The sequence below is a fragment of the Podarcis gaigeae genome (genome assembly GCF_964106915.1).
Source record: "Podarcis gaigeae genome assembly, chromosome: 18".
Classification (NCBI taxonomy): Eukaryota; Metazoa; Chordata; class Lepidosauria; order Squamata; family Lacertidae; genus Podarcis; species Podarcis gaigeae.
In genome coordinates this window covers 10,008,143-10,032,978 of record NC_139696.1, presented here as the reverse complement: position 1 = coordinate 10,032,978, position 24,836 = coordinate 10,008,143, and the positions used below count along the sequence as shown (strand labels likewise).

The following is a 24,836-nucleotide window of genomic DNA, read 5'->3' as shown; positions in this document are numbered from 1 at the left end:
TCCAGTAGCACCTTAAAGACCAACTAAGTTAGTTCTTGGTATGAGCTTTCGTGTGCATGCACACTTCTTCAGATACACTGAAACAGAAGTTTCCAGACCCTTCTATATGGCTTCATTATACATGACAAAGCCATTTTTCACCTTCTCACCCCTTGCTTTTTCCTGTAAGACCTATTGCAGTCGTTAAGAGTCGTCAACAGGCTCATCACAGCTACCTGCCAATCACCCATTCCCACCACCCTTCTGAGTAATACCCCTCCCCACCTTCTCACTATATAGAAGGGTCTGGTGACTTCTGTTTCAGTGTATCTGAAGAAGTGTGCATGCACACGAAAGCTCATACCAAGAACTAACTTAGTTGGTCTTTAAGGTGCTACTGGAAGGAATTTTTTTGTTATTATTATTATTGAATAGGATGTCCCTATTTTCATCGGAGAAATGTAGGAGGGTCTGTCCTTGCCGGACCCCACCTGCTCAGGGAACTGACGACAATCCATCTCCTTTTCTTTCTTTTTAATGCACTTAAATAGGAAGCGTTTCAAGACAGGAAGCCTTGGCCAGCAGGATGCAAGTCTCCCTTTCCTGTTTTCCACGGGAACAATGGACTTACTTGTCCCTACAAAATCTCTCTCGCGCATGAAAGCTCCTTAGCTCACCACAAAAGATCGCTGATCCCGACTAAGGTCTGCAATTGACCTGACGCCGGCTTGCGAAGGGTCAGTCCGTTGTGCTGCTCCTCCTGTTCTGGATCACAAACTCACCCCTGCCCCATAAAAAGCAATATTCCTTTTTTCTTTTTAAAAAGATATTTATTAAAGTTTAACAATTACAAAAAAGAACAGAGAATAATAATAAAAAAATTACAATACTTCAAAAATAAAGGAAAATACAATACTAAAAAGAAGGGGGAAAAAGAGAAAACCCAAAAACAATACAGCTAAACAATAACATTTAAAAACACTAACACCCAGTATTTTCATATCTTTATCTTTCATTTACTTGTTTCCATGACTTCCTCGTGCCCCCCTTTTTGTATTCTTAATTCATATTTGTTTCAGCAAGTCCTTTCCCTCTTTCTCAGATTTTGTTCCATAATTTATCTTAACGCAATTTAACCTTAAATTTTACACTTTAACCCATTAACAATCCATTTTAACTTAATTCTTTATAACCTTTCTGCTAAGACCATGTAAGTTCATTCCAGCATCTTTCTAACTTTCATTAATTTTACATAAAAAGCAATATTCCGAATAGCGGTTTGCACTACACACCAAGGGAGATAACTGCACGACAAAATGCGACACCGTGACCATGAATTGCACACGGGTTTAAAATCCAGTTAAAACCATGTGGCTTCATTCATTTGACAAAGCGTACAGACTTGATCCAGGGCAACCAGCATTCGATACGATACAATACGATAATCTTTATTGTCATTGTCCCATCCAGAACAATGACATTGAAAAATTCTACATCAGACATTCAAAAACCAACAAGCCTGCTATCCCAGCTATCCCAGCCTGGTTAGCCCCCTAAAAACTGATACCCCATAATTAAATACACTACACTCCCATAGAGACTACCTTAAAAAAAAGTAAAGGACCCCTGACCGTTAGGTCCAGTCACGGCCAGCATACAGCTTCCGGGTCATGTGGCCAGCAGGACTAAGCCGCTTCTGTCAAACCAGAGCAGTGCACGGAAACGCCGTTTACCTTCCCGCTGGAGCGGTACCTAGTTATCTACTTGCACTTTGACGTGCTTTTGAACCTGCTGGCTGGACAAACATTCCTCTCCAGGTATAAACATGTTCACTCTAGGAATGTTGTACTTGACTGCTCTTGTGTTTCACACCCCACATCTTTGATCGTCCTTGAATCTTCCTTCCAAATTTGCTATCCTCTCCTGCCACACCGGGGTGGCGCACTGCAGCCTTTGAGAACCACTCTAACCACTGCACCACGCTGCCTTGTCAGTCTTAAGCTCTTGTAATAATAGACTTACAAGGGAAGGATCTCCCCCATTATATGCACGGGCCTTTCTGGATAAGTGTGGGCTGCACCTGTTGAATTGCAGCCCGTCACTGCTCCATCCCACAACAGCACTGACAATATCCTTTCTGATTTTGCTCGCGTCCCTGCCTTCTGGGAGCCAGGGGGACGAAGACCCTGCAGGCGAGAGGTTTGGGGGTGATGCGCCTGACGAAGGAGCAATCCTCCGCTACGAAGAGCATATCACAGGGCTGTTGGTCACCATTGCCAGTCTCCAGGGCCGAATTGAGAACCTGCAGCAGAGCAAGGCCGGGTAAGTTCTCCGGAAAAACAATCTCTCAAAGGACCTGTTGATGGCATTTTACCATTGTACTGTGGAGAGTGCATTAACTTATGGTCTGTGTGTGCGGTTTGGGAGCTGCACGGCCAGGGGAAAAACAACGCTGTCCAGGGTTGTAAAGGCTGCGGAGAGAATAATTGGGTGCACTCTTCCCACCTTGGATCAAATCTACGCTTCCAGGTGCCATAAGAAAACTACAGAGATAGCGCAGGACAGTGCGCACCCCGGAAATGATCTCTTTCAGCTTCTGCCTTCTGGAAGAAAGTACAGGGCTATAGAGACTAGGACTAGCTGCCTGAGAAACAGTTTCTACCCAAATGTGATTTTGGTTTTAAACGCAGTGTAAGGTAGTCTCTATGGGAGTATATTGTATTTAATTATGGGGTACCAGAGTTTTTAGGGGGCTAACCAGGCTGGGATAGCAGGCTTGTTGGGTTTTGAATGTTTTATGTAGATTTTTCAATTTCCTTGTTCTGTATGGGACAATGACAATAAAGATTATTGTATTATCATAAATCGGGGTACGGGGGGCAATAATTCTCTTTGGCACAAAAGCCCCCTGCCTTAAAAAGGATTCTCCACTCCAGGCTACTCATGGCTGCTATGTTGAGGCAGCAATGCTTCTGAATATCAGTTGTTGGGAATCTGTGGAACTCCTTGCCCCATGAGGCAGTGATGGCCACTAACCTAGAATCACAGAATTGTAGAGATGGAAGGGACCCCACGTGTTCTCTGGTCCATGAAATGTTGACATTAGACCTTTTCTAGAATAGGAGGGGGGTAGTAAGAGCAAGAACAGAGGGTTTTTATTTATTTTTTTGGTTGGATCTGGACTGAAACGTCTTTCTTTGCAGGGAGGACGACGACCTGTGTTCTGACCTGTGCTCTGAGTACACGGCAAGTCTCCCACGATGCTCTCTGCCGTTCCCAAATCCAGCAGCAGCCCTGCCTCCTCCGACAGCTCATCCTGAAAGAGGTAAGGTTTTGCTGAGTATGTGCAGGGCGGTGGTCTTTCCTCCAAAGACCAAAGCAGGTTCCTTCTCCTCCTCGTTCTTGAATGAAAAGCTGAGCTCACCCTGGGGTTTAAGGAGGGAGCCGTTCCTCAGCCTAGAGATGGTAGGAGATTGCAGTCAAACGTAATTGTGGTCGAGTACTAGTTAGTGCAGGGATGCAGGTGGCGCTGTGGGTTAAACCACAGAGCCTAGGACTTGCCAATCAGAAGGTCGGCGGTTCGAATCCCCACAATGGGGTGAGCTCCCGTTGCTCAGTCCCTGCTCCTGCCAACCTAGCAGTTCAAAAGCACGTCAAAGTGCAAGTAGATAAATAGGTACCGCTCTGGCGGGAAGGTAAAAGGTGTTTCCGTGCGCTGCTCTGGTTCGCCAGAAGCGGCTTAGTCCTGCTGGCCACATGACCCGGAAGCTGTACACCTGCTCCCTTGGCCAGTAAAGCGAGATGAGCACTGCAACCCCAGAGTCCGTCATGACTGGACCTAATGGTCAGGGGTCCCTTTACCTTTAGTGCAAGAAGGGGTTAAGACTAGAGAGGTCTGTTCCTAGACGCAGCTTGGTCACGCCCCCTTACTTCCAGGAGGGAGGAAGTAAAGCTTCAACTTTTTCCTTCCTCTTCTCACCATGCAATTCACCAGGACTGATGAATCTGAACTGGATGTGGGTCCAAAAAGGAGATGGCATTTGTGCCGAGGTATCTCCCTTGGCAGGGCTGGCATTCTAGGCCTGAGGAGCCACCACTGAGAATGCCCTGGGGGGGTTATTTTATGTTGTAAATAAAATTCCAATAAAAATTAAAATTAAAAAAGAGGAAGAATGGATGCCTTTTCTCAGGCTACTTAAATAAATATTATAGTATGATGAATTCAAGAGCAGGATTTGAGCTTGGAGCAGCAGAAGCGATTAGAGTATAATATTGTGGCTATAATAATAATAATAATAATAATTTATTATTTATACCCCGCCCATCTGGCTGGGTCTCCCCAGCCACTCTGGGCGGCTTCCACAGAGACCAAAGATACAGTAAAATATCACACATTAAAAACTTCCCTGAACAGGGCTGCCTTAAGATGTCTTCTGAATGTCAGGTAGTTGTTTATCGCTTTGACATCTGCTGGAAGGGCGTTCCACAGGGTGGGCGCCACTACCGAGAAGGCCCTCTGCCTGGTTCCCTGTAGCTTTGCTTCTCGCAATGAGGGAACCGCCAGAAGGCCCTCGGCGCTGGACCTCAGTGTCCGGGCAGAATGATGGGGGTGGAGACGCTCCTTCAGGTATACTGGACCGAGGCCGTTTAGGGCTTTAAAGGTCAGCACCAACACTTTGAATTGTGCTCGGAAACATACTGGGAGCCAATGTAGGTTTTTCAAGACCGGTGTTATATGGTCTCGGCGGCCGCTCCCAGTCACCAGTCTAGCTGCCGCATTCTGGATTAGTTGTAGTTTCCGAGTCACCTTCAAAGGTAGCCCCAGGTAGAGCGCATTGCAGTAGTCCAAGCGGGAGATAACCAGAGCATGCACCACTCTGGTGAGACAGTCCGCAGGCAGATAGGGTCTCAGCCTACGTACCAGATGGTGCTGGTAAACAGCTGCCCTGGACACAGATTTGACCTGTGCCTCCATGGACAGCTGTGAGTCCAAAATGACTCCCAGGTTGCGCACCTGGTCCTTCAGGGGCACAGTTACCCCATTCAGGACCAGGGAATCCTCCATACCTGCCCGCCTCCTGTCCCCCAAAAACAGTACTTCTGTCTTGTCAGGATTCAACCTCAATCTGTTAGCCGCCATCCATCCTCCAACCGCTTCCAGACACTCACACAGGACCTTCACCGCCTTCACTGGTTCTGATTTAAAAGAGAGGTAGAGCTGGGTATCATCTGCATACTGATGAACACCCAGCCCAAACCTCCTGATGATCTCTCCCAGAGGCTGCATGTAAATGTTGAAAAGCATGGGGGAGAGGACAGAACCCTGAGGCACCCCACAAGTGAGAGCCCAGGGGTCTGAACACTCATCCCCCACCACCACTTTCTGAACACGGCCCAGGAGGAAGGAGCGGAACCACTGTAGGACAGTGCCCCCAGCTCCCAGCCCCTCATGACGGTCCAGAAGGATGTTATGGTCGATGGTATCAAACGCCGCTGAGAGATCCAGCAGAACTAGGAAACAGCTCTCACCTTTGTCCCTAGCCCGCCGGAGATCATCAACCAGTGAGACTAAGGCAGTTTCAGTCCCATGATGAGGCCTGAATCCCGACTGGAAGGGATCCAAATGGTCCGCTTCTTCCAGGAGTGCCTGGAGTTTTTCAGCAACCACTCGCTCAATCACCTTTCCCAAGAATGGAAGGTTTGAGACTGGGCGATAGTTGGCCATCGTGGCCGCATCTAAAGATGGTTTTTTAAGAAGCGGTTTAATAACCGCCTCTTTCAGTGGGTCTGGGAAGGCTCCCTCACGGAGGAAAGCATTCACCACCCCACGAAGCCCATCGCCCAGTCCTTCCCGGCTAGCTTTTATAAGCCAGGATGGGCAAGGATCCAGGAGACAGGTGGTTGGTTTCACTCGTCCAAGCAGCCTGTCCACATCCTCGGAGGTAACAGATTGGAATTGATCCCATTCAACTTGACTAGACAGAACTTTAGCACTCTCCCGCCCCGGCCCTGCTCCCACGGTGGAGTCTACTTCTTCCCGAATCTGAGCGATTTTATCTGCAAAAAACTTTGCAAAATCATTGCAGGAGAACATGTGGCCCGTACTGGGCCCCAATGTTGCAGGTGGTTCTGCTAAATTGTGAACCACCTGAAAAAGTCTCCTGCTGCTGTTTTCTGCAGATGCAATAGAGGCGGTGAAGAAATTCTTCTTCGCCGTCGCTATCGCCACTTGGTAGGCTCGACGTTGAGCTCTAACCTGTGTCCGGTCAGATTCGGAATGAGTTATCCGCCACCGGCGCTCTAGCCGTCTCAACGATTGTTTCATTGCCCTCAGATTCGTGGAAAACCACGGGGCTCTCCGGGCTCCATGCAATCGGAGAGGGCGCTTCGGAGCCAAACAGTCAATAGCCCTGGTTAACTCCGCATTCCAGCGGGCCACCAGGGAATCAGCTGAAAGGCCATCAACGTGGGATAAAGCATCCCCTACCTCTCTCTGGAAACCATTTGGATCCATTAAGTAGCGGGGGCGGACCATCCGAATTGGTCCCACCTCCCTGCAGAGGGGATGGGTCGCAGAGATGTCCAGTTGCACCAGGAAGTGATCTGACCATGGCACTTCTTTCGTTTCGCTTTTACTTAGTGTCAGATCACCAACATCCATAGAGGTAAACACCAGGTCCAAGGCATGTCCGTGGCTATGGGTTGGGCCAGACTTATTCAGGGACAGCCCCATGGAGGCCATGCTTTCCACGAAGTCCCGAGCTGCCCCTTGTAAGGTCGTGTCGGCATGGATGTTAAAATCCCCTAGGACGACCAAGCTAGGCGTCTCCAGGAGAACATCCGCCACGACCTGAAGCAGCTTGGGCAGGGAATCCTTGGTGCAGCGGGGAGGTCAGTACACCAAAAGGAATCCTGTACTGCCCCTATTGCCCAACTTCCAGAACATGCACTCAGAAAACTGGGTCTTCCCAATAGGACGCCTGGTGCAAACTAATGACTTTCTAAAAATCACTGCAACTCCCCCTCCCCGCCCACATGACCTGGGTTGCTGTGCGTAAGAGAAACCTGGTGGACAAGCAGCGGCAAGGACAGGCCCATCTGCTTCATCCAACCAAGTCTCTGTTACACATGCCAGGTCAAGTCCTCCATCCATGATCAAGTCATGGATGGCAGTGGTCTTATGAATCATTGACCTGGCATTGCACAGCAGCACCTTCAGGTCATGTGGGTATCCCTTGCTGATTCTAGTATCCATCCGGTCAGGACCAGACCCGGAGGCAGGAATAGTCCTCAGATAACGACTAAACCTGCCCGCTCTGTAATGACATGGTCTAGTCTTAGCGTAACTCCTCCTCCTACCCGTGATCACTGAGATCGGTTGTCCCAGTGCATCCCCCCCTGTGGAACATGCCCCAGCCATTTTGTGGGCTGCGGCCCACTCCCCGGCAGCCCTGACCCCTCCCCCTAAGAACAAAATAACAACTTAAACAAACAAACAAAACCAATAAAACAATACAAACAAAAAATAAATAAAATGATTTGATAGATGGAAGGGAGAAGGGGAAGAAACAACAATTCCATGGAAAACAGGGTGGAAATTCGATAAAAACAAGAGAAAATACGAAATTGCGTTCTGGCTGCATACGGTAAAAATGTTAAAACTTAGTAAAATATAATTGGAAAAAGAATACTTTTTATTATTTTTAAACACCCATTCCCTCCTCCCGTATCTTTTCCAGGTGACCTCTTCCTCGATGTCCACAAGGCCGTCACGTCTCTGGAGAACATCGTCTTTGCACACCGAAGCCGCCTCCCCAGCGCCAAGGCTGAGCTGGAAGGTTGCCTGGAGCCCACGAAGGTTGGCAAAGCCACATTCCTCCTCCTCCTGGGGGCAGGGGCCGTTTGCCCGCCTGAGGGGTCCACATTCTCTTCCAGGGGAGGGGTGGGAGGGAATCGCCAAAGGCCAGCACCTGTTTGGTATCCCCGAGGGGGTTGAAAGGATATTGGAAGTTCTTTCTAGTCAGTACCATAATAATTATGGTTATTTGTCAGCAGTTTGCAGAAATCAATTACCGGTATCTGCAAGTGTGGTGGCCTTGAGTCTACAGGACCGAAGTCAGTGCCATCCAGTTTTGGAGACTCTCTGCAGCTGCAACCTGGGCTTGCTTGTCAACAGTTCTGATACTCTCAGTTCAGATATAAACAAATCAATTGTTGTTGTTTAGTCGTTTAGTCGTGTCCGACTCTTCGTGACCCCCTGGACCAGAGCACGCCAGGCACTCCTGTTTTCCACTGCCTCCCGCAGTTGGGTCAAACTCATGCTGGTAGCTTCGAGAACACTGTCCAACCATCTCATCCTCTGTCGTCCCCTTCTCCTTGTGCCCTCCATCTTTCCCAACATCAGGGTCTTTTCCAGGGAGTCTTCTCTTCTCATGAGGTGGCCAAAGTATTGGAGCCTCAGCTTCAGGATCTGTCCTTCCAGTGAGCACTCAGGGCTGATTTCCTTCAGAATGGAGAGGTTTGATCTTCTTGCAGTCCATGGGACTCTCCAGAGTCTCCTCCAGCACCAGAATTCAAAAGCATCCATTCTTCGGCGATCAGCCTTCTTTATGGTCCAGCTCTCACTTCCATACATCACTACTGGGAAAACCATAACTTTAACTACATGGATCTTTGTCGGCAAAGTGATGTCTCTGCTTTTTAAGATGCTGTCTAGGTTTGCCATCGCCTTCCTCCCAAGAAGCAGGCGTCTTTTAATTTTGTGGCTGCTGTCACCATCTGCAGTGATCATGGAGCCCAATAAAGTAAAATCTCTCACTTTACCAGATATAACTAGGAATCCAAATTTCAAGAAATGGAACATTAAAGGCTTACTTCCCCCTGGGGCTGTATAATTAATCCATATGTTGATTCAACAAGCTGGTCAGACTTAGCAAAGTTACTTCTCTATGGCTGCTTGCAGACTTTAAACTACCTCGCTTCACTCCACCATAAATCTCAGGCAAACATCCAAGGTTCTTTGGTGTCTCTAGGCAGAAGAATAGCTTTGGCTGGGTTTCAGGGGCGGCGGCCAAAGGCAGGGGACTATCTTGAGTTGCCGTCCAGCCGTTTTGGGTGGCTTCAGCGGGATTTCAAAGGGCTTTAGAAGAGCCTCAAAGGAAGGGAGGATGTTTAAAATGCCGTCCGGCAACTCCCAAAGTCCTTATCTGCTTGTTTTCCGGGAGTCTATCTTTCGCCCTTATTATTTTTTAAAACTCCTACTCACTCTGCTGAGGCTAACTGGAGACTTGCTTCAGGCACCATCTTCTAACCCGTGAGAGTCAAAGTCAACATTCTTCTTAAATTGTGGTGCCCAGAACTGGACACCATCTTCCAGGTGTGGTCTGCACAAGGCAGAACAGAGTGAGACCATGACTTCCCTTGATCCGGACACTAGACTTCTGTGGATGCAACCAAGAATAGCGTTAGCCATTTTTGCTGCTGCATCACATGGTGAGCTCATGTTAAGCTTGTGGTCCACCAAGCAGGGGTGGAGGAAGGGGGGTGCGGTGGGTGTGGTCTGCCCCGGGTGTCACCACTGAGGGGGGTGACAAAATGTTGGGTGGCATTCACTGTGGGGCCTGCAGCTTGCCCGAGCCACGTGTTTCTCCTGGGACAGGCTCCACGTTGCCCAAAGGGTCCGCCTGCTGCCTCCCCCCCTCCCAGCTGTAGGGCAGCTGAATGAGAGGAGGCAGGCAGATTCTGGAGGACCCACAGTGCGCCCTGCCCTTGCTCCACCCCTATGGGTAGTTCACCCCACCCCTGGGCGCACCACCCCGGGCGCCCGAGCAGTTTCCTCCACCGCTGCCACCAAGACCCCTAGATACTTTTCACATGTACTGGTGAAGCTGGTTTTTCCTGCCTAAGGACCCTCGTGGCCTAGGACCCTTGTACCTATGGGACTGCCTCGCCTGGTCTGCTCCGCGGAGGACCTTAAGGTCCATAAATAGCAAGACCCTAGAGGTCCCAGGCCTTAAGGAAGTCAGATTAGCCTCAACCAGAGCCAGGGCCTTTTCAACATTGGCCCCGGCCCGGTGGAACGCTCTGTCTCATGAGTCCAGGGCCCTGCAGGATCTGATCTCTTTCCGCAGGGCCTGTAAGACAGAGTTGTTCTGCCTGGTCTTTGGCTTGGAGTCAACTTGATCCACTCCCCCTCTTTCCTTTTTCCTTTCTCCTTCTGTGATGGAACTCCTATTTGGGGACTTCTCAGTCTGGATAGTTGGCCTTGGTGAAGATTTGACGTTTTCATCCCCAAAAAAATTTGATTTGAGTTTCCACTGAAATGAGGCTGCATTTTAAAGTTGTATTTTAATCTTGTTTTTAAGTTGTATTTTAATCAATTGTCTATATACCTGGTGTTATCCGCTCTGGGCCCGGTCTTGGCTGGGGAGGGCGGGGTATACCTAAAACAACTTCTCCTTCTTCTTCTTCTTCTTCTTCTTCTTCTTCTTCTTCTTCTTCTTCTTCTTCTTCTTCTTCTCCTCCTCCTCCTCCTCCTCCTCCTCCTCCTCCTGCTCCTTGGTCTGGAAACCAAGCCTGATGAGGAACGGTTGAGGGAATTGGGGATGTTTAGCCTGGAAAAGAGGAGACTGAGAGGAGATAGGAGAGCCATCTTCAAATATCTCAAGGGCTGCCAAATTTAGGAGGGAACAAGCTAGTTTTCTCCTGCTCCGGAGGGTAGGACTCGCACCCATGTCTTCAAGTGACAAAGAAAGGAGATTATGACCAAACACATGGAAGAACTTTCTGAAGTAAGAGCTTTTCTACCGTGGAAAGGAGGCGGTGGGTTCTCGTTCCTTAGAGGTTTTTAAGCAGAGGTTGGAGGGCCAACTGTCAGGGATGCTTTAGCTGAGATTCCTGCATTGCAGGGGGTTCTATGCTGCATTCTACGTTTCCGAGCACAGTTCAAAGTGTTGGTGCTGACCTTGAAAGCCCTAAATGGCCTCGGTCCTGTATACCTGAAGGAGCGTCTCCACCCCCATCATTCTGCCCGGACGCTGAGGTCCATCTCTGAGGGCCTTTTGGCGGTTCCCTCACTGTGAGAAGTGAGGTTACAGGGAACCAGGCAGAGGGCCTTCTCGGTGGTGGCACCCGCCCTGTGGATGTCAAAGAGATAAACTACCTGACACTTAGATGTTTTAAATGTGTGGCATTTTAATGTATTTTTAATCTATGTTGGAAGCCGCCCAGAGTGGCTGGGGAAACCCAGCCAGATGGGTGGGGTACAAAGAATATTATTATTATTATTATTATTATTATTATTATTATTATTATTATGCATCCTCATTTCCCAGGGCCTGGAAGAAAGCCTGAGGAGATTCCAAGGAAGCGAGAAAGATCCCTGGCCCCAGCCGGACCCGGAAGCCCAGATGTCTGGAGCAGGGTTCCTGGCAGGTGGAATGAGCATCTACGAGAGAGAAATTGCCTTGTATGAAGAGAGGAATGCCGTGCTCCGTGAAGAGCTGGAAGGCAGGGACGGCGAACTCAACAGATCAAAAGCTGCCCTCTGTGCTTACCAGGAGGAGAGGGATAAACTACAGAGGAAGGTGTGCTCCAGCTTTGAGTTCATTCCTCCGCATTCCCACATCCCTTCGAGAATTCTCTTTTATTTTTATATAACAAGTTAATTTCGACTTTACTACCTATTTCCTTTGACGTTTTGACTTCCCACCTTTGAAGTTAATCTGTTAAAATCTGTGGAGCTCCCTCCCGTTCAGATGTCCAGGAGATAAAGAACTACACAACTTTTAGAAGACATCTGAAAGCAGCCCCGTATAGGGAAGTTTTTAATGTTTGATGCTTTATTATGTTTTCATATGTGCTGGAAGCTGCCCAGAGTAACTGGGGAAAGCCAGCCAGATGGATGGAGTATTAATAATAATAATAATAATAATAATAACTCCCATGCTGTTTTTATTCCCACCCTTTTCCTCCTCCATTATATAGCATGCTTTTACCTATTACGTATTTCCTCTATTACAATTATTTTTCTCCTTTCCTATGCACTGCCCCCCCTTCAATAAAGGGTTCATCACATTGATCTCTTATTCTCACATAGTCCATCAATTTTAAGCGCCATTTTTCCTGCGCTAAGATTCCTCCTTCTTTTAATTTCTGTGCATATAGGATTCTGGTTGCTGTTGCTGCATAGGCAAATAATTTAGTCATCGTTTTTGGTACTCCTCCTCCTTCTGGTTGCAGACTCTTCCGGTCATGTCGGCTAGCTCTGAAAAATCCATCATCTTCATCTGCCATTCCTCCACTGTTGGGACCTCTTATGATTTCCAATTTTTGGCCAGCAGTATTCTAGCAGCAGTTGTGGCATACATGAATAGTCTTACATCTTTCTTGGGCAATTCCAAACCTATTATTCCAAGAAGAAAGGCCTCTGGTTTCTTAATAAATGTATATATATTTCAACATTTTTTTCAATTCATTATAAATCTTTCCCCAGAAGTCTTTCACCTTGGGACAAGTCCACCACATATGGTAAAAGGTTCCTTCTTTTTCTTTAAATTTCCAACGTAGATTATCGCTCTTATGATAAATCTTTGCTAATTTTAGAGGGGTTAGCTACCATCTGTACGTCATTTTCATAACATTTTCAACATTTTCTTCATCTCATTATGTATCCTTTCCCAAAACCCCTTGTATTCCGTTCTGTGTTTTTAAATTTCTCGCATAAACCATACCATCAAGTTAACCACCTCCCTGCCTCTTTAGCTTCTTCAAATTCCTCACAATGCTGCAGAGCAATGCAAGGTGTTGGGGCGACTCAGGCAGCGCAGCGATGCTCATGGTGAGTGTTTGTCTCGTGTTTCCCTCCAGGTCAAAGATCTCCAAGGAGCCCTCTCTGAGATGGAAGCACTTCCCTACGGAGCCACCAGCCCGGTCAGGGAGAAAGAGTCCTTGGGATTCCAGGTGAGTTTTTTGGCATCCAGGAATGGCATATACAGTGGACGCACAGGTTGTGAACGTGATCCATGCGGGAAGCACATTTGCAACCTGCAGTGCCACATCTGCGCATGCGCAGGTCATGATTAGGCGCTTCTGCACATGCACAAGCGCCAAAACCCGGAAGTAATCCATTCCGGTACTTCCAGGTTCAGCGCAGTGTGCAACTCAAAATCGTGCAGTCCAAATTGTCTGTAGCCCATGGTATGACTGTACTGATGATCACCAATTCGGGCAGCTTAAAAGGGAAGCTTCCTCGCTAGACTCTGCACCATTGCTGGGACTCGGGTGGCGCTGTGGTCAAAACCTCTGAGCCTCTTGGCCTTTGATAATATTTCTTGGATGTTTATGAAGAAAAATTTGGAAGGGATGGGAGTGGGGCCGGGGTTTGAAAATGGTATAGAAGCAATCTACACAGAACAAAAAGCTAAATTGATAGTAAACAATGTGGTGACAGAGGAGTTTAAAATTGAAAAAGGGACACGCCAGGGGTGCCCCCTATCCCCCCTATTGTTTATTTCAGTCCTGGAGGTGTTGCTAAATATGATTAGAAAGGACCGGTTGGTCCAGGGGATTGAGGTCGGAGTGAAACAATATAAATTGAAAGCATTCGCAGATGACGTGGTATTAACACTTCAGGAACCAGTCTCCAGCACTAAAAGAGTGTTAGAATTAATTTCTGATTTTGGTCGGGTGGCGGGGTTTAAGTTAAATAAGCAAAAAACCAAGGTTTTAGCAAAAAATTTGTCAGTTACAGAAACAGATGAGTTCTCTAAAGAAACGGAGCTGAATGTGGTTAAAAAAGTAAAATACCTAGGGGTGTACTTGACCTCCAAAAATTTGAATTTGTTTAAAGATAACTATGAGAAATGTTGGTTAGAAATCAAAAGAGATTTGGATATATGGTCAAGACTGAAACTTTCCTTGTTAGGCCGAATAGCTGCTGTAAAGATGAATGTATTGCCGAAAATGTTATTTCTGTTTCAGGCCCTACAGATCGTGGACAAGGTGGAATGTTTTGGAAAGTGGCAGAGGGATATTTCTAAGTTTGTTTGGCAGGGCAAAAAGCCCCGAATAAAGTTTAAAATATTAACTGATGCAAAAGAAAGAGGGGGATTTGCCCTGCCAGACTTGAGGCTATATTATGAATCTGCAGCCTTCTGCTGGTTGAAAGATTGGATTTTATTGGAGAACACTGATGTCCTGGATCTGGAAGGGTTTGACAATGCGTTTGGGTGGCATGCATATTTGTGGTATGACAAGGTCAAAGTGCACAAACTGTTTAAAAACCATATTGTCAGAAGAGCAATTTGGAGGGTCTGGATAAAATACAAAGACTTATTGGAGAGTAAAACTCCGAGGTGGCTCTCACCGGTGGAGGCCAAGGCACGTAAGAGACCTAACATGGAGGCCCATTGGCCTAAATATTGGGAAATAATTGAAAAAACTGGAGACAATTGGAGGTTGCTAAGTTTGGAGAAATTGAAAACTAAGGTACGAGATTGGTTGCACTATGCGCAAATTCAAGAGGTATTTAAAATAGATAAAAAAGTTGGATTCCAGGTGGAAAAATCGAAATTAGAGACTGAGTTGTTAGAACCAAAAAGTAAACTACTTTCGAGAATGTATAACTTGCTGCTTAAGTGGAATACACAGGATGAGACAGTCAAATCCGCTATGATAAAATGGGCTCAGGATGTGGGGCATAACATTATGTTTGCAGACTGGGAAAGGTTATGGAACACCGGTTTGAAATTCACGGCATGTACTGCCTTGAAGGAAAATATTATGAAAATGGTATACCGGTGGTACATGACCCCAGTCAAGTTAGCCAAGATATATCATCTGTCTGACAACAAATGTTGGAAATGTGGAGAGGCGGAAGGGACATTTTTCCATCTCTGGTGGACCTGCCCGAAAGTGAAGGCCTTCTGGGAAATGATCCATAATGAACTAAAAAAGGTATTGAGATTTACCTTACCTAAAAAACCAGAGGCCTTCCTTCTGGGCATGGTGGACCAGAGAGTGCTTAAGAAGGACAGAACCTTTTTTATGTATGCTACCACAGCAGCAAGGATCCTGATTGCAAAATATTGGAAGATACAAGATTTACCCACGCTGGAGGAATGGCAATCGCAGTTGATGGACTATATGGAACTGGCTGAAATGACTGGCAGAATCCGAGACGCGGGAGAAGAAACAACTGAGGAGGATTGGGAAAAGTTTAAGGACTATTTGAAAAAACACTATAAGTTGTATGAATGTTAAAAAAAAAAAATGCACCTTTCAGGAAATTCTAGCTTCAGCAAATGTAAGTTATTGGAATGAAAATTAAGACACAAGAATTCAGAGGTAAAATAATGAAATAACTTTATTGTGTTTAACATAAAACATATAAGAATCGAGCGACAGTAAAATTGAAAATAGGGAACATGATAAAATGGAAGTTACAATAAGTTTTGAAATAAGTTAACAAATTGCTGATGTTTTATAAGACAGAGAACGCAGGGTTCGGAGGATGTGGGGAAGTCCTATAGAATAGAAGGAAAAAGATTATGGAAACTCGTTACCTATACCCTATCTTCTTATAACCACTCTTTATTCTTTTTTCTGTATTTCTAAAAAGCAATAAAAATATATATATAAAAAAAAAAAAACCTCTGAGCCTCTTGGGCTTGCCGATTGGAAGGTCGGCGGTTCAAATCCCCGTGACGGGGTGAGCTCCCGTTTCTCTGCCCCTGCTCCTGCCAACCTAACAGTTTGAAAGCACGCCAGTGCAAGTAGATAAATAGGTAGCGCCATGGCAGGAAGGTAAACGACATTTCCGTGCGCTCCAGTTTCCGTCATGGTGTCCCATTGCGCCAGAAGCGGTTTAGTGCTGCTGGTCATGTAATAATAATAATAATAATAATAATAATAATAATAATAATATTTATACCCTGCCCATCTGGCTGGGCTTCCCCAGCCATTCTGGGCAGCTTCCAACAAAATATTAAAATACTGTAATGCATCAAACATTAAAAGCTTCCCTAAAGAGGGCTGCCTTCAGATGTCTTCTAAAAATCTGGTAGTTGTTTTTCTCTTTGACATCTGGTGGGAGGGCATTCCACAGGGTGGGCGCCACCACCAAGAAGGCCCTCTGCCTGGTTCCCTTTAACTTGGCTTCTCGCAGCGAGGGAACCACCAGAAGGCCCTCAGCACTGGACCTCAGTGTCCGGGCAGAACCTAACAGTTTGAAAGCACGCCAGTGCAAGTAGACAAATAGATACCACTGTGGCAGGAAGGTAAACGGCGTTTCCATGCGCTCTGGTTTCCGTCACGGTGTCCATTGCACCAGAAGCAGTTTAGTCCTGTTGGCCACATGACCCAGCCACATAAAAATTGTTTGCGGACAAACGCCGGCTCCCTCAGCCTGAAGCGAGATGAGCACCGCAACCCCAGAGTCGCCTTTGACTGGACTTAACTGTCCAGAGGTCCTTTCCTTTGCCTTACGCCACTGCTCTCTCATGAAACTAGAACTTGCAGACAACCAAAAAGATTCAGGATGGGCAGAAGAAAGGACTGGGAACTATAGTTTCCTCAAGGCGTGTTCTGAGGAGAAGCCTGATCCCCTCAGAGAAATGCAGTTTCCCGAGTGATTTAACTATCAGTCCCTCTTTCCCAGGGGAAACCTGTGAATTGTAGTTCTCTTGGCTCAAGAGGGATCTCCTAAGAACATTCAGCAGCCTCAACAAACTATAGTTTCCAGGGTTCTTTGGAGGAAACCCTCGCTGTTGTTTTTTTTGAATTATTTTTTATTCATTTTACAATACAACATTATAAAAACACACAACACAATTTTTCACAAATACATTTTTTGGAGTTCCCTCAGCTCTTCTGCAAATCCTCCGTTTTAGTCCTTCTTCTACATTTCTTAATCTAATATTGCCTTTTATTAAAAAACTCCTCCCTCTTATTCCCTTTTTTTACAATATTTCTGATATTATCTTCACAGAGCCTCTTGCAAACCTACAAACGTGAATTGTTCATCGCAAATACTTTTCAAATAGTCTACAAATTTACTCCAGCCTTCAGTGAATCTGTGGTCTCGTAGGCCTTCGGATCCTTCCTGCTAGTTTATCAAGTTCTGCATATTCCATTAACTTCATTCTCCATTCTTCCATCGACGGTATTTCTTCTTGTTTCCATTTTTGGGCTAGCAGTATTCTTGCCGCTGTTACTGCGTATAGAAAAAGCTTGTGATCTTGAAACCCTCGCTGGTTAAAGCAGCGTGGTGATACTTTACAGATCAGGGGCAAACAGATTCTAAGGAAATTCAGAAAAAAAGATGTAAATTTGTTTATGTACGCCACAACGGCTGTGAGAATACTCCTGGCCCAGAAATGGAAGCAGCAGGAACTATCTACGTTGGAAGATTGGCAGATAAAGATGGTAGGATATGTGGATATGGCAAAGCTGACGGGGAAGATTCGGAATCAGCGAGACGAACTGTTTCAGAAGGACTGGAGCAAATTTATATTTTATATGAAAGAAAACTGTAAACGATTGAAAACGTTTGTAGTTTGAATTGAAATGCTTTGTCATGTGAAAATAAGGGACCGATTTACATATAAGGAGGTAATTTTTATGAAAAAAGAAGATTTAAAGTAAAAAAGTTGCTATAGAAATGCGAGAATTTATTAAAAGATGTTTGGAAGTCTGAAAGAAGGAGGGAAGGAAGTCAGTGTTCTGTTTGAGCAATGCTTTATGTTATAGATTTGTGTCATGATATGTAATTAAATGGGGGCGCGGGTGGCACTGTGGGTTAAACCGTTGAGCCTAGGACTTGCTGATCAGAAGGTCGGCGGTTTGAATCCCCGCAATGATGGGATGAGCTCCCATTGCTCGGTCCCTGCTCCTGCCAACCTAGCAGTTCGAAAGCACATCAAAGTGCAAGTAGATAAATAGGTACTGCTCCAGCGGGAAAGTAAACGTCGTTTCCGTGCGCTGCTCTGGTTCACCAGAAGCGGCTTAGTCATGCTGGCCACATGACCCAGAAGCTGTACGCCGGCTCCCTCGACCAGTAAAGCGAGATGAGCGCCGCAACCCCAGAGTCGGTCACGACTGGACCAAATGGTCAGGGGTCCCTTTACCTTTACCTTCTGTAATTAAATATGGAAAACTCAATAATTATTTTTTTTTTAAAAAAAGAGCAAACAGATTCTAGAGCCACCCTTCCCTTCCTGCTGTACATATTTACTCTTTTTTTATTAATACAGTGGTGCCTCGCAAGACGAAATTAATTCGTTCTGCGAGTTGTTTCGTCTTGCGATTTTTTCGTCTTGCGAAGCGCGGATTCCCTGGGTATTAACGGTTTTAAGAAAAAGGAAACAAGCAAGCCCATAGGGAAAATCGTCTTGCGAAGCAACTCAAAAAACGAAAAACCCTTTCGTCTTGCGAGTTTTTCGTCTTACGAGGCATTCGTCTTGCGAGGTACCACTGTATATATCACAAAGAGGACCCTGCCTCAAGCTGTCTTGCTTTTCCCCGCAGGACCCACTCGTGGCAGCCCCAAACTTTGCCTGCTGTTTCCGAGGCGCCCCCAGCACCCACCCCACCTGCTGCCTGCACCTTGGGCAAGGCCCACCTCCTGAGGAGACCCCTGCGAAAGGCATGGAAGATCAAAGGCAGGAGCTGCATGGGTAAGGGTGCCCCGACTATTCTCTCTCCCTTTCTTTTTTTAATCATTTTATTTAGAAAAAAACTTTTGGGAGTGTTACGGTAAAAATCTGGGTGCGAGGCTGCTCTGCCACCCAGCTCGTCGGACTAAGTCCGCGGGTCCCTGCGGAGGAAAATGAGCTCAGCTGGAGACAGGAGCCAGCTGCAGAAGATCCACGTTTATTGCGCAACAGGTTCAAGGCGAGATTGAACAGCGAGAAAGGGGTGACATAAACTTTTGAAACTTCCCTCCATGTCCCAGAATACAGTGCAAAACACATCCCAGTTACATCATGAATACATTAAAGAGAGGTTGGGTTACACAGATTACATCATGAATATTTTAAAGAGAGGTTGGGTTACACAGATTAACATATGGAGGAGGGAGGGGGAATATGCAGAGCTGGAGATATGCGCAGATAAACACTTCCTGGGGATGAGAAGACAATGGTCCATGTACTGGCATTGCCTGGAGGAAAGGCTTGGCAGAGTGATTTGACAGGATTAGGGTCTTGGCACCTTGCTTGAGGGATTATGGAGGACACGGGAGGTGTGATGGAGTCCTAGAGAAACTGAGCAAATTGGCACGTTGATTTTCTATGAATTTTATAGATTTTAGTCCCTTTTGACATTGACAATTGGAAATAAATTGATATATTGTAGCGAAGAAGAAGGTGAAGAAGACATGCCCCCCCCTTCCGTATCAGGGAGCCAAACTTGCCAGTTCTACGTTGTTGTTGTTTTTAAATAATTTTAATTAAATTTTCCATTTTAACAATCAAATCACTTTAAATATTCCAAATTATACAAATACATATCATATAGTCCAAATATTCTGCCAAATTATACATTTTTATTGGAACTTCTCATGCTTCAAGTTGGTACCGTCTTCTCTTCGCGTCAATTTTGTGCATATAATATTTGCATTAAAGAAATCAACGTACCTGTTTCTGTTGGGGACACCTGTACGAGTTGTCCCTACTAAAAAGCCTTCTGGTCTTTTGGGGAGAGTTACCTTAAATACCTCCAAAAAAACCAATAAAATATTTTTATAAAGGATCTCCCCAAAGTCCTTCACCACGTCCACCACAAAATGAGCCAACCTTTCCCTTATTCCCTCACGAGCCAGCAAAGTTCAGCCTCCTGGGGCTCAGAGGTGAGATCAAACTGGTGGAAGCAGCCTGAGCAGACGCTGCTTTCCCAGAATCTCAGGCTTGTAGAGCTGGAGGGAAAAACAAGGGTCATCTAGTCCAACGCCATGCACTGCAGGAATCTCAGCAATGAACCACAGAGTTGGCCGCAGAGCCTGCTCAGTCCTTTTTGGGGCAAGAAGGACTTGCCCCCTTTTGTTTTGACTCAGATTGCTTTTTAATAATAATAATAATTTATTTATACCCCGCCCATCTCTGGGCGGCTTCCAACAAAATATTAAAATACAGTAATGCATCAAACATTAAAAGCTTCCCTAAACCGGGCTGCCTTCAGATGTCTTCTAAAAGTCTGACATCTGGTGGGAGGGTGTTCCACAGGGCGGGCGCCACCACCGAGAAGGCCCTCTGCCTGGTTCCCTGTAACTTCACTTCTCGCAGGGAAGGAACTGCCAGAAGGCCCTCGGCGCCGGACCTCAGTGTCTGGGTAGAACGATGGGGTGGAGATGCTCCTTCAGGAAGGGACCCCCAAGGGTGATACAGTCTATCCAGTTGAGCAGGAATCTCAACTCAAGCATCCATGACAGATGGCTATCCAACATCTGCTTAAAAATCTCCAAAGATGGAGAGTCCACAACTTTCTGAGGAGGACCGTTCCACTGTCAAAAGGCGTTCCACAGGGCGGGTGCCACCACCGAGAAGGCCCTCTGCCTGGTTCCCTGTAACTTGGTTTCTTGCACTGAGGGAACCGCCAGAAGGCCCTCAGAGCTGGACCTCAGCGTCCGGGCAGAACGATGGGGGTGGAGACGCTCCTTCAGGTATACTGGACCGAGGCTGTTTAGGGCTTTAAAGGTCTGCACCAACACTTTGAATTGTGCTCGGAAATGTACTGGGAGCCAATGTAGGTCTTTCAAGACCGGTGTTATGTGGTCTCGGCGGCTGTTCCCAGTCCCCAGTCTAGCTGCCGCATTCTGGATTAGTTGTAGTTTCCGGGTCACCTTCAAAGGTAGCCCCACATAGAGCGCATTGCAGTAGTCCAAGCTTTCTTCTGCGAAACCCTGAAACATCCACCCCTCCAAGGATGCAAATTCCCCCACCTTTTTCAAAGCGGCCCCTGCTTGCCCCGAATTCCATCGGCACTCAGCGCCCGAGTTTGCTATTAACGGGAGCTGCGGGGACAGCAGAATTGTGCTCAGCGTCTGCTTCTCCCCCGTCCAGATTCACCGAAAAGCTCCAAGGCCTCAACCAGCTCCTCTCGGCAACACTGCAGGAGTCCAAGGGCGACATGGAGGGCATCAGTTTGCTGCTGGGGCAACGGGAATCTGAGACGACCGCCCTGCGCTTGGCTGTCTGGTGCAGGTGAGCAGGGCTGTTGGCTACAGAGCATGCGCTTTTCAAAACTGCTTGCGAAATCGTTATTTGTTTCGTGAAATTTGTGCACCTGTTGTGGAGCGGCTGGAGGCAAGGGAATGATGGGGGGCAACCGGCTGAGAAACCCCAAAGGGAAGAAAGCTCAGAGCCCCGTGAGGGGTGGCAAGTCGATGGTGAGTGGCCAGAGGTGTGGGATGTGAAACACAAGAGCGGTCAAGTACAACATTCCTAGAGTGAACATGTTTACACATGGGGAGGAATGTTTGTCCAGCCAGCGGGTCAACTTCCTGTTTCCTTCTGGGCTGGGACAGACTTCCTCTGCATGTGACTAGAGGTGGGCGTGGCCTCACCTGTGCAGGTAACGACAAAAGCACAGGGCAGGGCAGCCATCTCTCTCTCTTTGACTACATGCATTGAAGAAGCAACATCGTCTTAGCCGAAGATGCTCTCTTGGCCTCCAGTCCAAAGGGGCTGTCTCCTTATGAGATAGTTTCCAGGTGTATGTAAATTTTCTAAGCTAAGTCTGCCTTCTGGGATCCGATTGTGAACAGAATGTGAGTGAGTAAACTCTTTTTATACTTTTATAGAAGACTTTTTCGTGTCTTATCTTTTATGAGGGAATAAGGGGAAAATAGCAGAACAGTTATTCTAGAGGCTTTAGCGAGCCTGAGCAAACGCATCCGCTGTGAGTTTAAAAAGGGGAATGTTACTCTGCTAAATTGTGAACTTGTTTACACAAGCTGGAAAGGCTATAATCAGACAATATATCCTCTCCTGCATCCCTGAACATTCCCACAAGAGGGAGAAGATTGGGAAGACGAGGTGTCAGAAGCTGAAGAGGCGGGGAGAGTCTGTGGCAGAGAGCAGTCCAGAATGAGAGGCGGAAGCTTAAGGAGAGAAGGAGGAGTTTGTGGCTATAAGCCATTAATAGGCCTTATTCTTCGTGAATTTGTCCAGTCCTCTTTTAATGGCAAGCTGGTGGCCACTGTTGAAGAGGAGGAAGGTCACAGATATCTCCCCCTCCTGCTGCAACAAGCTCCCCTCCCTGCTAGTCTCCCAGAACCAGTAGAGACGTGAAAAGGGCAGAGCAGAGGTTGGCTTCAGGCAGGCATAGTCTCCAATTGCTTGGGGAAACCCCCAGAAAGCAGGGAGCTTAGATGGCTGTGGGGAGGTGGGGACTTTCAGCAACTGATCCATGGGGCAAGGCTTTCTGAGAAAAACCTCCTGAGCAGACCTTGTTCCCCCTAATAAAGAGCTAACTTCAACTTATTGCTGGAACACTCCTGACAGTGCCGCTCGCTGGTCAAGGAAGACCCACAAAAACCTCCAAAGCAGTTTGCAGGAAAGGTAGAACCAAGTAAAGACCAAATATTGGAATTTTCCAAATTGCTTGGGTGCTTTGCAAATTAATGCAAGGATCTTTGCATTTCCTGGATTTCTCAGTGAACGCTGCTTGGAGGCCTACGAGGTGCTGCTATCCTTGACAGCAACAAAACTGCACCCAGAAACAGAGGCAGGAGGAGAGGAGGGAGGCCTGTGCTCTGCAGGTGAGCCACTGTGGAGGTTTTTGATGTTCTTTTTCAGAAGTTTAGAAACTTAATAAAAGGTAAAGGGACCCCTGACCATTAGGTCCAGTCGTGACCGACTCTGGGGTTGCGGCGCTCATCTCGCTTTATTGGCCAAGGGAGCCGGCGTACAGCTTCCGGGTCATGTGGCCAGCATGACTAAGCCGCTTCTGGCAAACCAGAGCAGCGCACGGAAACGCCGTTTACCTTCCCGACGGAGTGGTACCTTTTTATCTACTTGCAATTTGAGGTGCTTTCGAACTGCAAGGTTGGCAGGAGCAGGGACCGAGCAACGGGAGCTCATCCCATCACGGGGATTCGAACCGCCGACCTTCTGATCGGCAAGCCCTAGGCTCTGTGGTTTAACCCACAGCGCCATCCACGTCCCTTTAAACTTAAACTTAATACACAATACTATTTTCCAATTAATACTCATTTATCAATTGACTTCCCCTCTCCATGGTTTCCCCATATTTTCTAATATTGCCGCATCTTATTATTATGCTGTGTCCTATCCTTTCCGCTTGTTCCCAGATATTTTTTTCTGCTGTTCTTCATTCAAATCCTACTTGCCTTTTTACACGGGTGCAATAAACTTATTCTACAAAATAAAACAATACTACAATAAACTTCTTCTACAAAAGGGTCCCAATCCTTCTTAAAAACTGTCTCTTCTGGACCTCTAATTTTCATGGTTAAATTTGCCAATTCGGCATATTCCGTCAGTTTTAACAGCCACTCTTGTTTTGTTGGTAGCCCCTCATATCGCCATTTCTGCAGACCCTCCAAGGGTCCCTGTTTTCCAAGGACATCCTTGATTTAGAGAAGCCATCCCGGTTTCTGATTTGATCCCGGAATGTCCCACTTTTCCTTAGAATGTTCCTGTTTTCATTGGAGAAATGTTGGAGGGTATGGAGTTATCAAACCACTGAGCCGTCCGAAGACAATCCTCTATAGGGGAGTTTAAATTTATTTATTTTAAATGTTTTCTTATGTTTTTATATACCGTATTTTTTGCTCTATAAGACTCACTTTTTCCCTCCTAAAAAGTAAGGGGAAATGTGTGTGTGTCTTATGGAGCGAATGCAGGCTGCACAGCGATCCCAGAAGCCAGAACAGCAAGAGGGATTGCTGCTTTCACTGCGCAGCGATCCCTCTTGCTGTTCTGGCTTAAGATTCAGAATTTTTTTTTTCTTGTTTTCCTCCTCCAAAAACTAGGTGCTTCTTGTGGTCTGGTGCGTCTTATGGAGCGAAAAATACAGTATGCTGGAAGCTGCCCAGAGTAGCTGGGGCAACCCAGTCAGATGAGTGGGGTATAAATAGTAAAATTATCATTATGGAATGGGATGTCCCTATTTTCATTGGAGAAGAGTTGGAGGGTATGTTTCTGCGCATATATCACCCTGTTTTCAATGTTCTCGCCTTACCTGTGCAGGTGTCCATTGTACGTTTACAGAAGCTGTACCATACCACTGTAAGTTGTCATGCCTCCCCCCCCCCAAGTCCTGGGAACTGTAGTGAGTTAATGGTGCAGAGGGTTGTTAGGGCCCCCCCCCCTCACAGAGCTACAGTTCCCGGTGCTCCCTGCAAACAGGGATTGACGGTCAAACCGCCAGGCAGAACAATGAGGACTGGGAACTTCTGCAAGCCAAGCCAGCTTCCCGTGTCCAGAAACATCTGCTTCCCGGCTCTCTAACAGATGTTCGTAGGGCAGCCGTCGACGTAAAACGCTTAACCCTCTTTCTGCCCTTCCTCCCTATCGCAGGGCGGTTGTCGGAGGTGAAATTGGCAGTGTTGGGCGAAGCCTATCGGTCTCTGCGGTGTTGCGGAAAGGACGTCTCCGGGGGGCCTGGTCTCAGCTGCCTGGAGCAGAGGAGAGGAAAAGGGAGCTCAGATAAGGATCTGCATGGGATGGCAAGGAGGGAGAATGAGCTGTGAGGCAAATCATTATTATTTATTAAATTTGATGAAACTTGGTCCTCCTCCTTTCCGTACATAAGGGAAATAGATAACAAATTTCCCACATAAATTTCCAGGCCCTTGATCATCTTGGACATCTTCCAGCTTGTCGAAATCCTTCTTA

At 46.7% G+C, this 24,836-nt stretch overlaps 1 protein-coding gene and 1 long non-coding RNA gene across 2 annotated transcripts in view; one reads left to right on the top strand and one right to left on the bottom strand.

Annotated features, from left to right (window-relative positions):
• Window positions 1–24,836, bottom strand: part of LOC310835911 — a 155,597-nt gene that overhangs the window by 74,385 nt on the left and 56,376 nt on the right. Inside the window, exon 2 of the long non-coding RNA XR_014559788.1 lies at window positions 1,732–1,767. This is a non-coding gene — a long non-coding RNA (uncharacterized lncRNA). The remainder of the gene's footprint in view (window positions 1–1,731; window positions 1,768–24,836) is intronic.
• USHBP1 (USH1 protein network component harmonin binding protein 1) overlaps window positions 1–24,836 on the top strand; it is a 34,898-nt gene that overhangs the window by 2,273 nt on the left and 7,789 nt on the right. The window contains exons 2-10 of the mRNA XM_083720860.1: window positions 2,153–2,301; window positions 3,183–3,304; window positions 7,719–7,837; window positions 11,313–11,564; window positions 12,847–12,939; window positions 18,505–18,653; window positions 21,036–21,176; window positions 22,632–22,735; window positions 24,519–24,627. Coding sequence (XP_083576986.1) covers window positions 2,153–2,301; window positions 3,183–3,304; window positions 7,719–7,837; window positions 11,313–11,564; window positions 12,847–12,939; window positions 18,505–18,653; window positions 21,036–21,176; window positions 22,632–22,735; window positions 24,519–24,627 — 1,238 coding nt within the window. The remainder of the gene's footprint in view (window positions 1–2,152; window positions 2,302–3,182; window positions 3,305–7,718; window positions 7,838–11,312; window positions 11,565–12,846; window positions 12,940–18,504; window positions 18,654–21,035; window positions 21,177–22,631; window positions 22,736–24,518; window positions 24,628–24,836) is intronic.